Raw genomic sequence first — 12512 nt, forward strand, 5'->3', positions numbered from 1 at the left:
GTTGTTTGATTTCTTTGTCAAATTATTCGAATTTTCAGATGGGTATAAGTCGCACAAAACGTGTAATTACCTATATTATTATTTATTATACACGCAAGTCAAATTAACAAAAATTTAGATTTTTACGGTTGGGTATAGGTACATAGGTACATCATATTATATTATAGACATAGGCTATAGCCCCCCTGGAATTTTGTTTAGCCCCCCCCCCCAATCCGTATTTTTTTTTAGTTACATTTTTAGAATATAAATAATATAAATAATATATATTATTATGTTGTGTACCAGAAATATAATAGGCTATAGCCCCCCCCCCCCTATATAAATTCATGACGCTATTATAGACGATTTTAAATATATAAAATATGGTGGAAATGACATTTGTAATCACTAATTATTTATTTTATTGAGTTGTATGTAACTTGGTGGTTAGGGATTTCATATACGGTAGCCGTAATTATTTACCTACCGGACTGTAACTCGTAATAGCTTAAAAATCGAAAATTCAGTGTAAATTGTTTAAGGTGCATGCGAATGCCTTTGTTATGTATTGACTATTATACAGGACAGAGGCCAATTATATTATTTTACAACAATGATAAATCATTGAAATTAAACTGGATATTTCAAAGAATTGTAAATTGTAGAAAATCAAAAAAATATAGTAGTTTGAGTACCTATTGGCTATTATATTTGAGAATAATGATAGTTTATATGGCACTATGACAGTTACAGTGATGTAGGTAGTGATTGACTATTGAAGTAAATTGTTAAAGTAGGTATTCATATAAAATATAGTTATCTCAATAACATAAATGATCTTGATTATCTTTATACATAGATAATGTTAGTACGGATTTCACTAGGTACCAATAATATAAGTAATACTTATATTATTACCTAATAAATATAAACTTATATACTTATTAAGTATATATTATATTTTTTTAACTGAGTTTTGAAATTTTAAGCTAACCTAACTTTACAAATAGGTACTTAATCCCACCCACTATAAAACAATGTACATTTTATGTTACAGGTAATTTATTAGCCTAGGGCAAAAACTGTTAAATGATAATATTATTGGAATAACAATGTTATGTGTGTTGTTTTAGTACTAAATCAAATACAAAATGGTAGGTTTAAACTTTATTAGTTAGGGGACCAACTGAATATTTTTCTACTATAAAATAGTAAAGCACACATTGACAAACAATTTAGAAATAAAATATATATATTTAAATTAAAATTAAAATGTTTAACAATGGTAACACATGAATTAAGCCATTGGTATCAATATTGTAATCAATAGGCAATAGCAGTAGAATAATATTAAAAAATACATTCTGAAAACAACTAATTTATATAATATAATATATTACTATCTAAGACTAATAGTCAATATGAATAGGAGTATACACTTTGGTCGTTTAACTGTTCATTATAATATTTTTAGTTCAATGGCTGTAATTAAACTATACAAATTAAATATACTACTGTCATTTTTTCAAAATTTTTTAAAAAAATATTATTATCATTCAAACGTATACAAGTATTATACTAATGTATAATAACAATAATAAAAAAAGCTATTCTATATACTACCAATATAAATTGTTCAACGCACCAAAATAATGAAAAAAAAAACAAAAAATTAAAATAACTCACACACATAGAAGTAAAGAAGTTTAAAAAGAAATGGAGGGATTGTTAGTTCATTAAAATAGGAATGTCCACTGTCCATTATGGACAAATATAAATAAATGAAAATCTTGTTCAAAGTTTGTTCAATGATTTGTAATAGCTGGCGAGTACTTCCCAGGCAGAAGATGCCATGAACCCAGCAGGTGGTTCGACACCATCTTTGGCGAGACCTAAAAGTGTAAATATTAGTTGTATACAAATGTATAGGTAAGATTAGTTTAGATAAAATGTTTGCAACAAAAATAATAGGTACCTCTCATTTTTGTGCCAGAAATGAAGTTGAAATCATTATGCCGGGTAGAATCATAAAAGTCCATGGCTTTTTTTGTTTTGTCGTAGGCTGCTACACGAAATGGAATGATCTCCAAGTCTGACAGTCCTGGTGCCATAGTCAACACACGAGCACCATGAGTGGGATCAAATAAATCACCCGATGTGTTAGGATCTGGGTGCGGAACTCCTGCTGGATCCCTGCCCACAATGTAAAAGTTTGCTCCGGCAGACATACGAGCTTTGGCATGCCATTGCACCTAAAAATCAAAGTTATATTATCCAAAATACTTAGTTATGGTAAATTGAATATTTTATAACAAAGTAAGATTGGATTTTAAGCAAATATCTACTAAATTGTCCATTCATTATTGCTTACTAAATATGAAAAAACAAATAACTTATTATTCTATGCTATAGAAATTATACCTCTGTAGGCCCAGCATAATTCATAGGTGCTGGGAAAATAGCCAACACAGTATTTTCTGGATCCAAAATTCCATCTTTAAGTACAGCTTTGTGTTGAAGTATTCTCACATGAAGTGGAACATCATCGTCTTTTGTCCAGCCACCAAGAGGGTGTAACAGTAACACTGGTTTCTTATATCCGCGTTCAAGAAGTTTTTTCTTAGTGTCCTAATTAAATATCATTATATTAACTATAATAATTAATTAATTAATACAGAAAAATATAATAATACAAACCTGCATTAATAGTGCATGGCCGTTATGTATTGGGTTTCGAAGTTGGAAAGCAAATATTGCATCTGCTTTCATTTCTCTCCATTTTGCACGGAGTTCATTTGGTGTGAAACGAATATCGTCCAAACCATCATTCCATAAGATCCTTTCTATAACGTCTAAGTTACCACCAACCAACCAATCACCACTTTCATAAATTGTCTGAAATATAATAAATAAAATATCAATTACAATAATGGCAAAAAGTGCCTAAAAAAATTAAGTACTTTTATATAAGGATGATTGGGATGCGATGTTCCAAATTGACGACATACTCGTTCTTCTTTACGGTGTGGATAGAATGATGGTTTACGAAGTATTGCTATCGGTTTTGAATTATACCATAAAGCAATTTCTTCACAGCCAAATAGCTGTTCCTTTTTATCAGTGGTTATGGGCAAAACAATAGGTATGGATTGCTTTACATCCTCACTAAAACTATTGAAATGCAAAGTCTGCAAATAATAATAATATTATATTATATTATAATATTACATACGTTACAATTTTCAAATGATTTATAGTTTCAAATGTTATTGAATACCTGTAAATATTCTTCTTCGTTCATGAAACCACCAAGTGGAGCTGCCCAGCCTTCAGCCAATACTTGTACCCATTGTGTGTCCATCTTACTAATGTCAAGTCGAGGAAGTAATAGTGCTTCGGATTTGGTTTTTTCTATTGCGTTTTCTGGGACAAACAGTTCGGTAACACGGTCAATGTCACGATTCATTTGCAGGGGAATTACTTCCTAAAAAGAAAAACATTTTAAATAAAACAAAAATTAAATTTTACAAGCAATAGGTTTTAGGTATTACTTTTAAATGTTGTTTATTCTAAATACTTAAAAAGTTAAAATAATATAATATCTTATACATTTATTTCATTATAACTTTTGTTTTTATTCCTTAATTACTTTTAACCTAATGTAGTTTAATCAGCCATCTCTTACAATTTCCATTTTATTTACTGGGTGTCACAGTGTCTCTAATTAATAGACATTCGTGTAGCGGGTGATCTAATATTATTATTATTAATATATGAATAATACCAATATTTATTAATTTATTATATTATTTATTAATTAATATTTATTAATATTATATATGATTTAAGAGGACATCACACCCACATGTGTTGTCTCCACACACGTTATACGTACGATAAAGACAAAACGCGTCTGAGTATAAATCGCTCAATTTTGGTTCTAGGGTAAAAATACTTATAATAAAATTGAATTGTGACAATATTTCTGAGGGAAATTCGTTGCGTTTTTTCTATTATACCTAATATTACGTACATTATATCGTGTAGAAATAGCAAAAATGTCAAAATTTTTAAAATACCTTTACTTTTCAATTTTTTTTAAAAAACTGACAATTTTGCTCGAAATATTGTCATTTTTTAAATTTCTAATAGGTGTTTTTATTCAAACACCGAAATTGAGCAAGTTTTATTGTTCTGTGTCGCACGGGTAAGATGGGTACAACACGACATGCGGGTGTGACGTCCTCACAAATATAATAGAGACAGGATTCTCTACTGGGTTATAGAGGTGCAAATTGAATAGACAACAAATAATTCAAACTCAGATTCTGATTCTGAAAATATTCCTTCTAATAACGGGAATAGGTACCTACTATGGAAAATGAGAAGGAGGACCTTAGGTTTTTGAAACATTTTTTTGTGGTTGAACGTTGAGATAGATAGCTACACTTATTCCAATAATTGAAAAAGAGATACTTCCAGGAACAATCATGTCAGATGAATGGAGGAAACCCTATAATATTTTACAAAATAAAGGTTATAATCACTTGACTGCAGTAAACCATTCTAAAAATGTTGTCGATCCGCTAACAGGAGCCAACACCCAGAGTCCAGACAATATAATGCATTTGGTCACATCTTAAAATGATAATACTTCGAAAAATACATTGCATTACATCGGAACTTTTACATAATCATCTAATTGAAGCATGGTGGAGGTCAGTTAATCTTCAACATACTTTTTTAAATGTTTAACTTGATACTAAAAATGTTTAGGTCTGTACTTAGAACTTTTTTTTACATTTGGCTTTTTATTTATTTTTTTTTTTATATTTGTATAATATATGACATAATAAAAAATAGGTATGATGTATTTTATATATAAAAATAGTACCTTATTTATAAAAATATATTTTTAATTTGTACGTAGATCAGTCGTCCCGAATTCATATATCACTCAACCGCGGTAGATCACCTGCTACACGAATATGCCCTTTAAGAAGACGCCACATTCGGATATGTTGTCTCCGTCTTACAAACACGTAACATACTAAATTTATGCTCAGAAATTCATATTTTATGCCGTTAGCTTTTTATTTTACGATAATTCAATTTTTAAGTGAGTTATGCGTGCATAATAAATGTAAATTAAAAATGCTCACTTAAAAACTGAATTATCGTAAAAAAACTTCCAACCAAAACACAGATAATGTTCCTACCATTAAGTTTCATTATGAGTCGATTCATTCTAATTTTTAAGCTAACGACATAAAACGTGAATTTCTGAGCGTAAATTTGGTATGTTACGCGTTTGTAAGGCGGAGACAACACATGCGTCCTCTTAATATTATATCAAACAAATCCATGTCCTAAAATTTTATTGGTAAGTTATAATTGAAGAACAATTAAATAAGAAAAACGTATTTTATATACACAGTGTGTGTATTGAGGTTGCAAGTACCTGTGATAAGGCAGTGGAGTATTTAGGAATTTTTCATGGATAGGGTCAATGTACAAAACTACAAAATATTTGAATTAAAAAATGAACTCGGTATTTTTCAACCATTTTCGATACCAAACTGATAACAAAAAAAATCATTATATTAATTGAAAATGTTGATAACTGAAGCTTCGAAAAATTTGTATGAGTCAATGTGGGGGGGGGTTCTGGACCCCCGTAAATACGCCACTGTAGTAAGGGCAAAATATTAGAATACTTTTTCACTAAGACAACTTATGAGATATCATTTAAAAATAGGGATCATTAAAAAATTCCAATAAGACACATGTGTAATGAAAAATGATATTGTGCACATAGCTGATTCACAATCCCGTCAAGGCTTTATAACAGTTAAAATTATATTACTGTGTACCTACATAATAAATAATAATATTATATATAAGTAATATACCATAGGTAAAACTCACATTTTCTTCAAGCATTTGTACTACTTGCATAGTACTCTCTTCTATGGATAAATGAACCGTTTTAAGAACTAATGCTGGCGAATCTGGTTTTTCATACACCTGATCAACTCCAGTAAATCCTAAAGATTAAAAAAATTTTGTATTTCTTAAATAGTTAAATTGCTTATTTAAATACAACTTATCATAAGCTGATGACTCAATTATAATATTTAGTATTTCACTTAGTTATTAGCACATAAATCAATATGATACGTAAAATAATTTATAATATTAAGTTTATAATATTAAGTACTAACTACCAACTAGGTATATCCAACCTATATCCAACTCTTCACAAAATTGTATGTGTTTAAAAAATAAATTACCTTTGATTTGACCAGCCCTGGCCTTTTTATATAAACCCTTGACGTCTCGTTCTTCGCATACACTTAAAGGTGCATCAACAAACACCTCAAAAAATGGTAAATCAGCGTCCTCGTGTATCTTTCTTGCCATTTCCCTGTCCTAAATTATGACAGAAACACCGTTTTTCAACTGCACCAGTTGTAATATTTGTAAGACTTCGGTCTTACACTAGCTGCTCACTTGTTGAAATGGAGACACAAAACTGCACAGTGTAACCACGCCACTGTCAGCGAACAATTTAGCCACTTCGGCCACGCGCCTGATGTTCTCTTCTCTATCGGCAGGGCTAAATCCCAGATCTCTGTTTAATCCAGTTCGCATGTTGTCGCCGTCCAATCCGTAGGCTGGTATTCCTCTGGCGACCAAATACGCTTCCAGTTCGAAGGATACGGACGTTTTTCCGGCACCGGATAATCCTGAGAAAAATATTTTATATTATTGACGTTATTTATACTACAAAAAATTTGCACTAAAAAAAAAAAAATGATTTTAACTTTTTTATCCGCACTGACCTGTAAACCAAACGGTACAACCGCGGAATCCCCGCACGTTGCCGAGAACCTGTCCACGTTTGTCACGAGAAACGTGATGTTTCTGAACAGTGACATTAGTCGCTACCTGTAAACAACATTTTAGATAAAATAAATTACCGTTTTTATTAATTACAATATATAAAATTTTTTTTAAAATGATTATTACGATTCCATTGAAATATTGAATTTCAATTTTCAAATACAATAAAAACATGCATGGGTATGTCTACGCCATTTAAGAGTATTAGTATCGATTTAGTTCTTTAAAAAAAATATATTAGTTCAATGTATAGTTGATCTTAATCGGTAAATCGAACCGCGATATTACTAACATGAGTAATTTTAATAGAAGATTCTAAACAGAATATTCTACCTTTAAGAAAAACAAAAGTTTACCGGGAAGTTATGCTATTTAGTATTCAAAGCTATGAGATATTTTCGATTTTTATTATTTTTTTAAAAATTATTAATATATATTATTCAACAAGAATGTGTTTTTCGTGTAAAATAGTTTATCATTGAATTCAAGTATAACAGATCCATTACAATGGCATATACTACTGTACAACAGAGCGGTATCTACTTGTCGCCCTTTTTTTATTTTATTTTAAATTATATAGTTGTAAATTGTAATATTCTCGTCGTTGGGGCCGGTCAGAGTAATATTCTGATAGCCGTTAACTACGAGTATATTATGATTTTTCAGGAAGCAAGACCACTTTTGTTGATGATGAAGATGTTGACAGGGTAGTTTATAAATAAATGTAGACAGATGAAAGATACTTTGTAGTTTATTAAAATGTTCTTCAGTAATTTTGTCTAAGTCCAAATGACAAGTTACACAGAGTGACGTGAAGGTGCTTGTTGTGCTCTGGAGTAGACACGTCTGAATACAGGCTGTTTCAGGCTCCCTTTTATATTCGGGTCCCTGCTCCTCCTGCCTATCGATACGCTATCTTGTCTCTAACGGATGTGGTCCGTGTGACCATCGACTCAGCCCACGCCCTTGCAACATTTCTAATCTATTCTGCGTATTTGCCATAATGTACTGTTAGTTAATTTATTATCTACAAATTCGATTATACTAAATAATTCTACTTTTTTATATCTAATATTTGCCATATTGTAAAATATCACTTCCGTCTATTCTACACGATTTGTAAAGTCGTGCTAATCTGTTGCGGTATTATTATTTAAATATCGTTCCCAAATAGTTGATTAATTGTAAATTTGTTTATCCTTTCGTTTTGGTCACTATACTCCCCATGGCTATTTAATAATTTATGTTTCGTACAATAGAAAGGATGAACTAGATCGTTTGACGTACAATGCCGAATATGTACCTAATTGAAATTATTTTAAATGTTGCGTAGTAACTCGCTTACTACATAGTTTTTATTGAGTTTAACGTTTTCTGAATTTTATTCATTAATAGGACGTTATACCTACCTAGCTGTATGTATTGTTTTGATCTTAAAACGCACAACACAGCAAATTATTACCATTATAATATTATATATTTATTTAATATTATTATTTACGTTAAGAATATTATTAATGAACCATACATAGGTTTTTTTGATATATTTTTATTACTAAAAAATATCAATAATATTCTTATCTCTAAATTTGATCATAGTTTAATTCATTCCACTATTAAATATAATAAATTATGATGGATTATTCTGAACCCACAATTTTCCGTGTTGTGCGTTTGTAAGATGCGAGAAAATACATGTGGGTATGACGTCTTCTTAATTAAAAACTTTTTTAATCTTTGGTATATAAATAATTCTGTTCTAAATAACCAAATAATACTTACTGCACTAAAAAATATACACAAATTGATATAATACACGCACAAAGATTTCATTTTTTTTTATTATTTAAAATTGGCAATTATCCACTTATTCTACACTTGCGTAAGAGTGACATTTATGATTACAGTGGAATCTTATAGGCAACTTCAGTACAAAAAATAACATCAACATTTTAGTATTAAATATTATATATAACACATTAACACGTATAACCTATTCCTAAATGAATTTAATATATATATTTAATACGACACCGTGTATAACACGATTTTGTTAATAACATGCACATGATTATGAGATACTTCTGGTGATGATACGGAAGTGTTATTACGAAACTTTTCGTTAAGACAGGAAATAAATCCAACCTAATGACTGTGCTATGAAACTCGTATTAAGCTACTTTCTCCGGTGAAAGCCAAATGCGACCTTCAATGTATGATGTTTGTCCAAATATATTACTTAAATATTGCTAATTAAAATATTGTCTTCAAATACTCAATCGTTAAATTAAACAAATTATTATAAAATGTACCAGGAAATAACATAATAGTTTTGTAAAATGATATAGTGGTATTAAAATGTTAATTCATATAAGATTCAACTATATCAAAATAAAAATATTGTTTTTATTTTATGATGGTTTTTGACTTGAGTATTAAGTATAACAATTATTGTTTATCGTTATAAGAAAAATAATAAATATTTGTTAAGTTTTATTATAGGTTTATTATGGCATGACGTATAAAAAGCATGAAAAAAGAAAAACGATAAGATTAAAATATAAAACGATCGATTTATTGACCAATTCATGCCGGTGTAATATTTAAAGCATAAAGAAAATTATTAATTGAACTTAACTAATCATTATAACTTAATATTATTCAAGTTAATAGTTTTGAATTTATTGTTGTATGAAATATGGACAAGAATAACGTAAAGGCTGTAGATTTAAGTGATAGTATAATATGATGTAAATAAAACAATACGTTTGTGAACAAAATTTTTTAGTAAATATAATGTATAATATATTAATATACGTACACTTCTGCTTGGACCACGGACCGCTTTGGCCCTTACGTTAACCGACATTTTTAATTTAAAATAATAAAATATTTATGAACAAAAATCAATTTATAAGTTATAAACCTGTGAAATACCAAAGTTGTAAGTTACCAGATAAAATATATTTAAATAAAAAGAGAGCAAATTTATGGTTGTCAGCCCAACGAGCGTGATTTTCCAATTGATCGGAAGAAGACCGGAGTACTAGGATATCTAACGGACTGCCGAGAACAGAGGAACCCCCTCTATACGTTGACCTCCATCGCCCAATTACGATCTCGTGCGAATAATGTTGCTTTCGCCTCCGCAAGTACAAAGACCAATGACAATTTAAAGAATTTTTTTCTGAACATAATTTATCGTTCAGTATTTGAATAATCCCAAACGAAGTTTTAAAGTACAAACGAATGTTTTATACTTTTATCACTAAAACAAAATACTATTTAGTAAATGTATTTTACATACATTTTACTATACAATTATACAAATACAATAAGCAAAAACATACATGAATATCAAGTATACTGAAGTACCTATGACGCTTATCCCTGTAGTTTATCAGTTATCACTAAAGTTAACGGAATATAAAAGCTGATTAAACTTATTTAACTAGACCAAACGATAACCTTTAAAGTCCAATTTATTATCAATGACATTAGACATATAAGAACAATATATTCATATACTGGGATATAAATTGCAACTTATTTGCTAAAAATGATTTTAGTATTAGTTGTAGGTACGCCTACCATAGGACACTAAGTACCTACATGCCTACATATATAAATATCTTGGAAATACTAATATTAAGGTTTGGTTGAAAAATTTTATTTATTTTATGAAAATTGTTTTGCTTGAGATTATTTTGAATAATGAATAGAATAATTTGAATACCTCGAGGTTCACGAATTCACTATTAGCGTGTATTAATATTAAACTGTAATTTACTTGTTAACTTTCTACAAATATAGTCGTACAAAACCCAACACGTCACGCATTTTTGCAATCTAGTAAGTAATAACTAACAGCTTGTTAACTTATCTATGAAGTATCAAATAAACAAACGTATTATAATATAATACTTAGTAATAATAACAATATTAATAATATTAATAATATCAATACTCTTCATAATGGCTGCTATGGGTAACATAATAATTATTTAAAATTAATTGTAAGTCTCGATGAATATAAAAAAAGTAATAACAATAAAAACAATTTTAAATTAATATTATACTTAAAATTAATATAAATAATAATAATGATGATGTTTGTCACCTGAACCCTATATAGTGGTGGTTATTTTAAACAATTATAGGTTTTGCTCATGAATATTAATGGAAAATAATAAAAACAAGAAAAATACAACGTAATAATAACCGGAAAATGTCGTTTATACCTATCAGACTATAATTTCCTGTCTTGGAGGTATTTGCGATGACTGATGAAAGATGAGCATTATCTATTCACATATTATTTATATTATTCTCTATTAATAATATCCAAGGCCAAACTAAAATTCATAATCCAGTGTGCAGATGGAAATGTCAAATAATTTTAGTAGGTAATAGGTATAGACGTGTTCATCAGAATTTGACTAATTCATTAATCATAATAATAATCTTGATCTAAATGTATGCTGTAAACAAAATTCACAAATAAAAATTTGAATACACATCCAAATACGAAATACCCAATGGTTCATATACGATTAGCTGGTCATAATAATTTATAGTGAACATTTTCTAAAATATCCAATAGAAATAATAGAATGCTTTTACTTTCAGAATTCAGTACCTACTTAGATTTCTTCGGCTAATGGGGACGTATAACATTTTAGTTCAGCAGAACCAATTTTTCGATCGAAGCGGAGCGATGAATGTATTGATTTTACAATGATGTGTTTTTTTTTGTGTCTGTGTACATGATAAGTAGTCGAAATGATGCTTTGATTTTCAACTCCAGTATCTTGTCCGATGGGAAAGTGAATATTGTTAGTGCATTGGGGAGGTCAAAATTTAAAATTCCCAGTAATTTTCAAAAGCGCCTTGAAAAACTAAAGGAAAATTAAGGAAAAACGAGAATTTTTACGCAAAATCGATTTTTAAAAAAATTGTCTTTGGTTTTTGGTGTAACATTAAAACAAATGACCGTATATACATGACATTTTCACTGATAGTTTATATTTGTATTTTCTGTAGATGATACAATTTTCAAAATATTTTGATTTGTTTTGAACTGTTTAGGAACAGTTTATGTTTCCAATTTTATCAGTCTTTTAGATTCTGAGTGAAACGATGAATGTATTGATTTTACAATGATGTGTGTTTTTTTATTTTTTTTTTTATTTTTTTTTTTATTTTTTTTGTGTCTGTGTACACGATAAGTAGTCGAAATAATGCTACGATTTTCAACTTCAGTATCTTGTTCGATCAGAAAGTGAATATCGTTGGTGCATTGGGGAGGTCAAAATTTAAATTTCCCAGTGGTTTTCAAAAGCGCCGGGAAAAACAAAAGAAAAATTAAGGAAAAACGGGAATTTTTACGCAAAATCTGTTTTCGAGAAAATCGATTTTGGTTTTTGGTGTAACTTTAAAAAAAATGACCGTGGATGCATGAAATTTTGACTGAATGTTTACATTTCCATTTTCTATACACGATAAAATTTTCAAAATATTTTGACTTATTTTGAGCTCTTTACGACATTGTCAGTTTTCATTTTTTTTTAGCTTTTTTTTCTAAAATATCATAAAATTTTATTTGTTTATCAAAAAGCTTGAAA

At 29.1% G+C, this 12512-nt stretch overlaps 1 protein-coding gene across 2 annotated transcripts in view; it reads right to left on the reverse strand.

Annotated features, from left to right (window-relative positions):
* Positions 1–1582: 1582 nt before the first annotated feature.
* Positions 1583–12512, reverse strand: part of LOC100168550 (bifunctional 3'-phosphoadenosine 5'-phosphosulfate synthase) — a 22251-nt gene continuing 11321 nt past the window's right edge. Inside the window, exons 1-11 of one of the 2 annotated variants that reach the window (XM_008184067.3) lie at positions 9710–9947; positions 6828–6933; positions 6496–6731; positions 6276–6414; positions 5911–6029; positions 3260–3466; positions 2943–3170; positions 2680–2877; positions 2404–2610; positions 1958–2234; positions 1583–1874 (exon numbers count right to left, since the gene is read on the reverse strand). In XM_008184067.3, the coding sequence (XP_008182289.1) occupies positions 1777–1874; positions 1958–2234; positions 2404–2610; positions 2680–2877; positions 2943–3170; positions 3260–3466; positions 5911–6029; positions 6276–6414; positions 6496–6731; positions 6828–6933; positions 9710–9757 (1863 nt within the window). In that variant the 5' untranslated portion in view covers positions 9758–9947 and the 3' untranslated portion in view covers positions 1583–1776. Of the gene's footprint in view, positions 1875–1957; positions 2235–2403; positions 2611–2679; positions 2878–2942; positions 3171–3259; positions 3467–5910; positions 6030–6275; positions 6415–6495; positions 6732–6827; positions 6934–9709; positions 9948–12512 lie in introns of those variants that run through there. The other variant, XM_003243942.4, reaches the window with a different exon arrangement.

The sequence above is a fragment of the Acyrthosiphon pisum genome, chromosome A1 (assembly GCF_005508785.2).
Source record: "Acyrthosiphon pisum isolate AL4f chromosome A1, pea_aphid_22Mar2018_4r6ur, whole genome shotgun sequence".
Classification (NCBI taxonomy): domain Eukaryota; kingdom Metazoa; phylum Arthropoda; class Insecta; order Hemiptera; family Aphididae; genus Acyrthosiphon; species Acyrthosiphon pisum.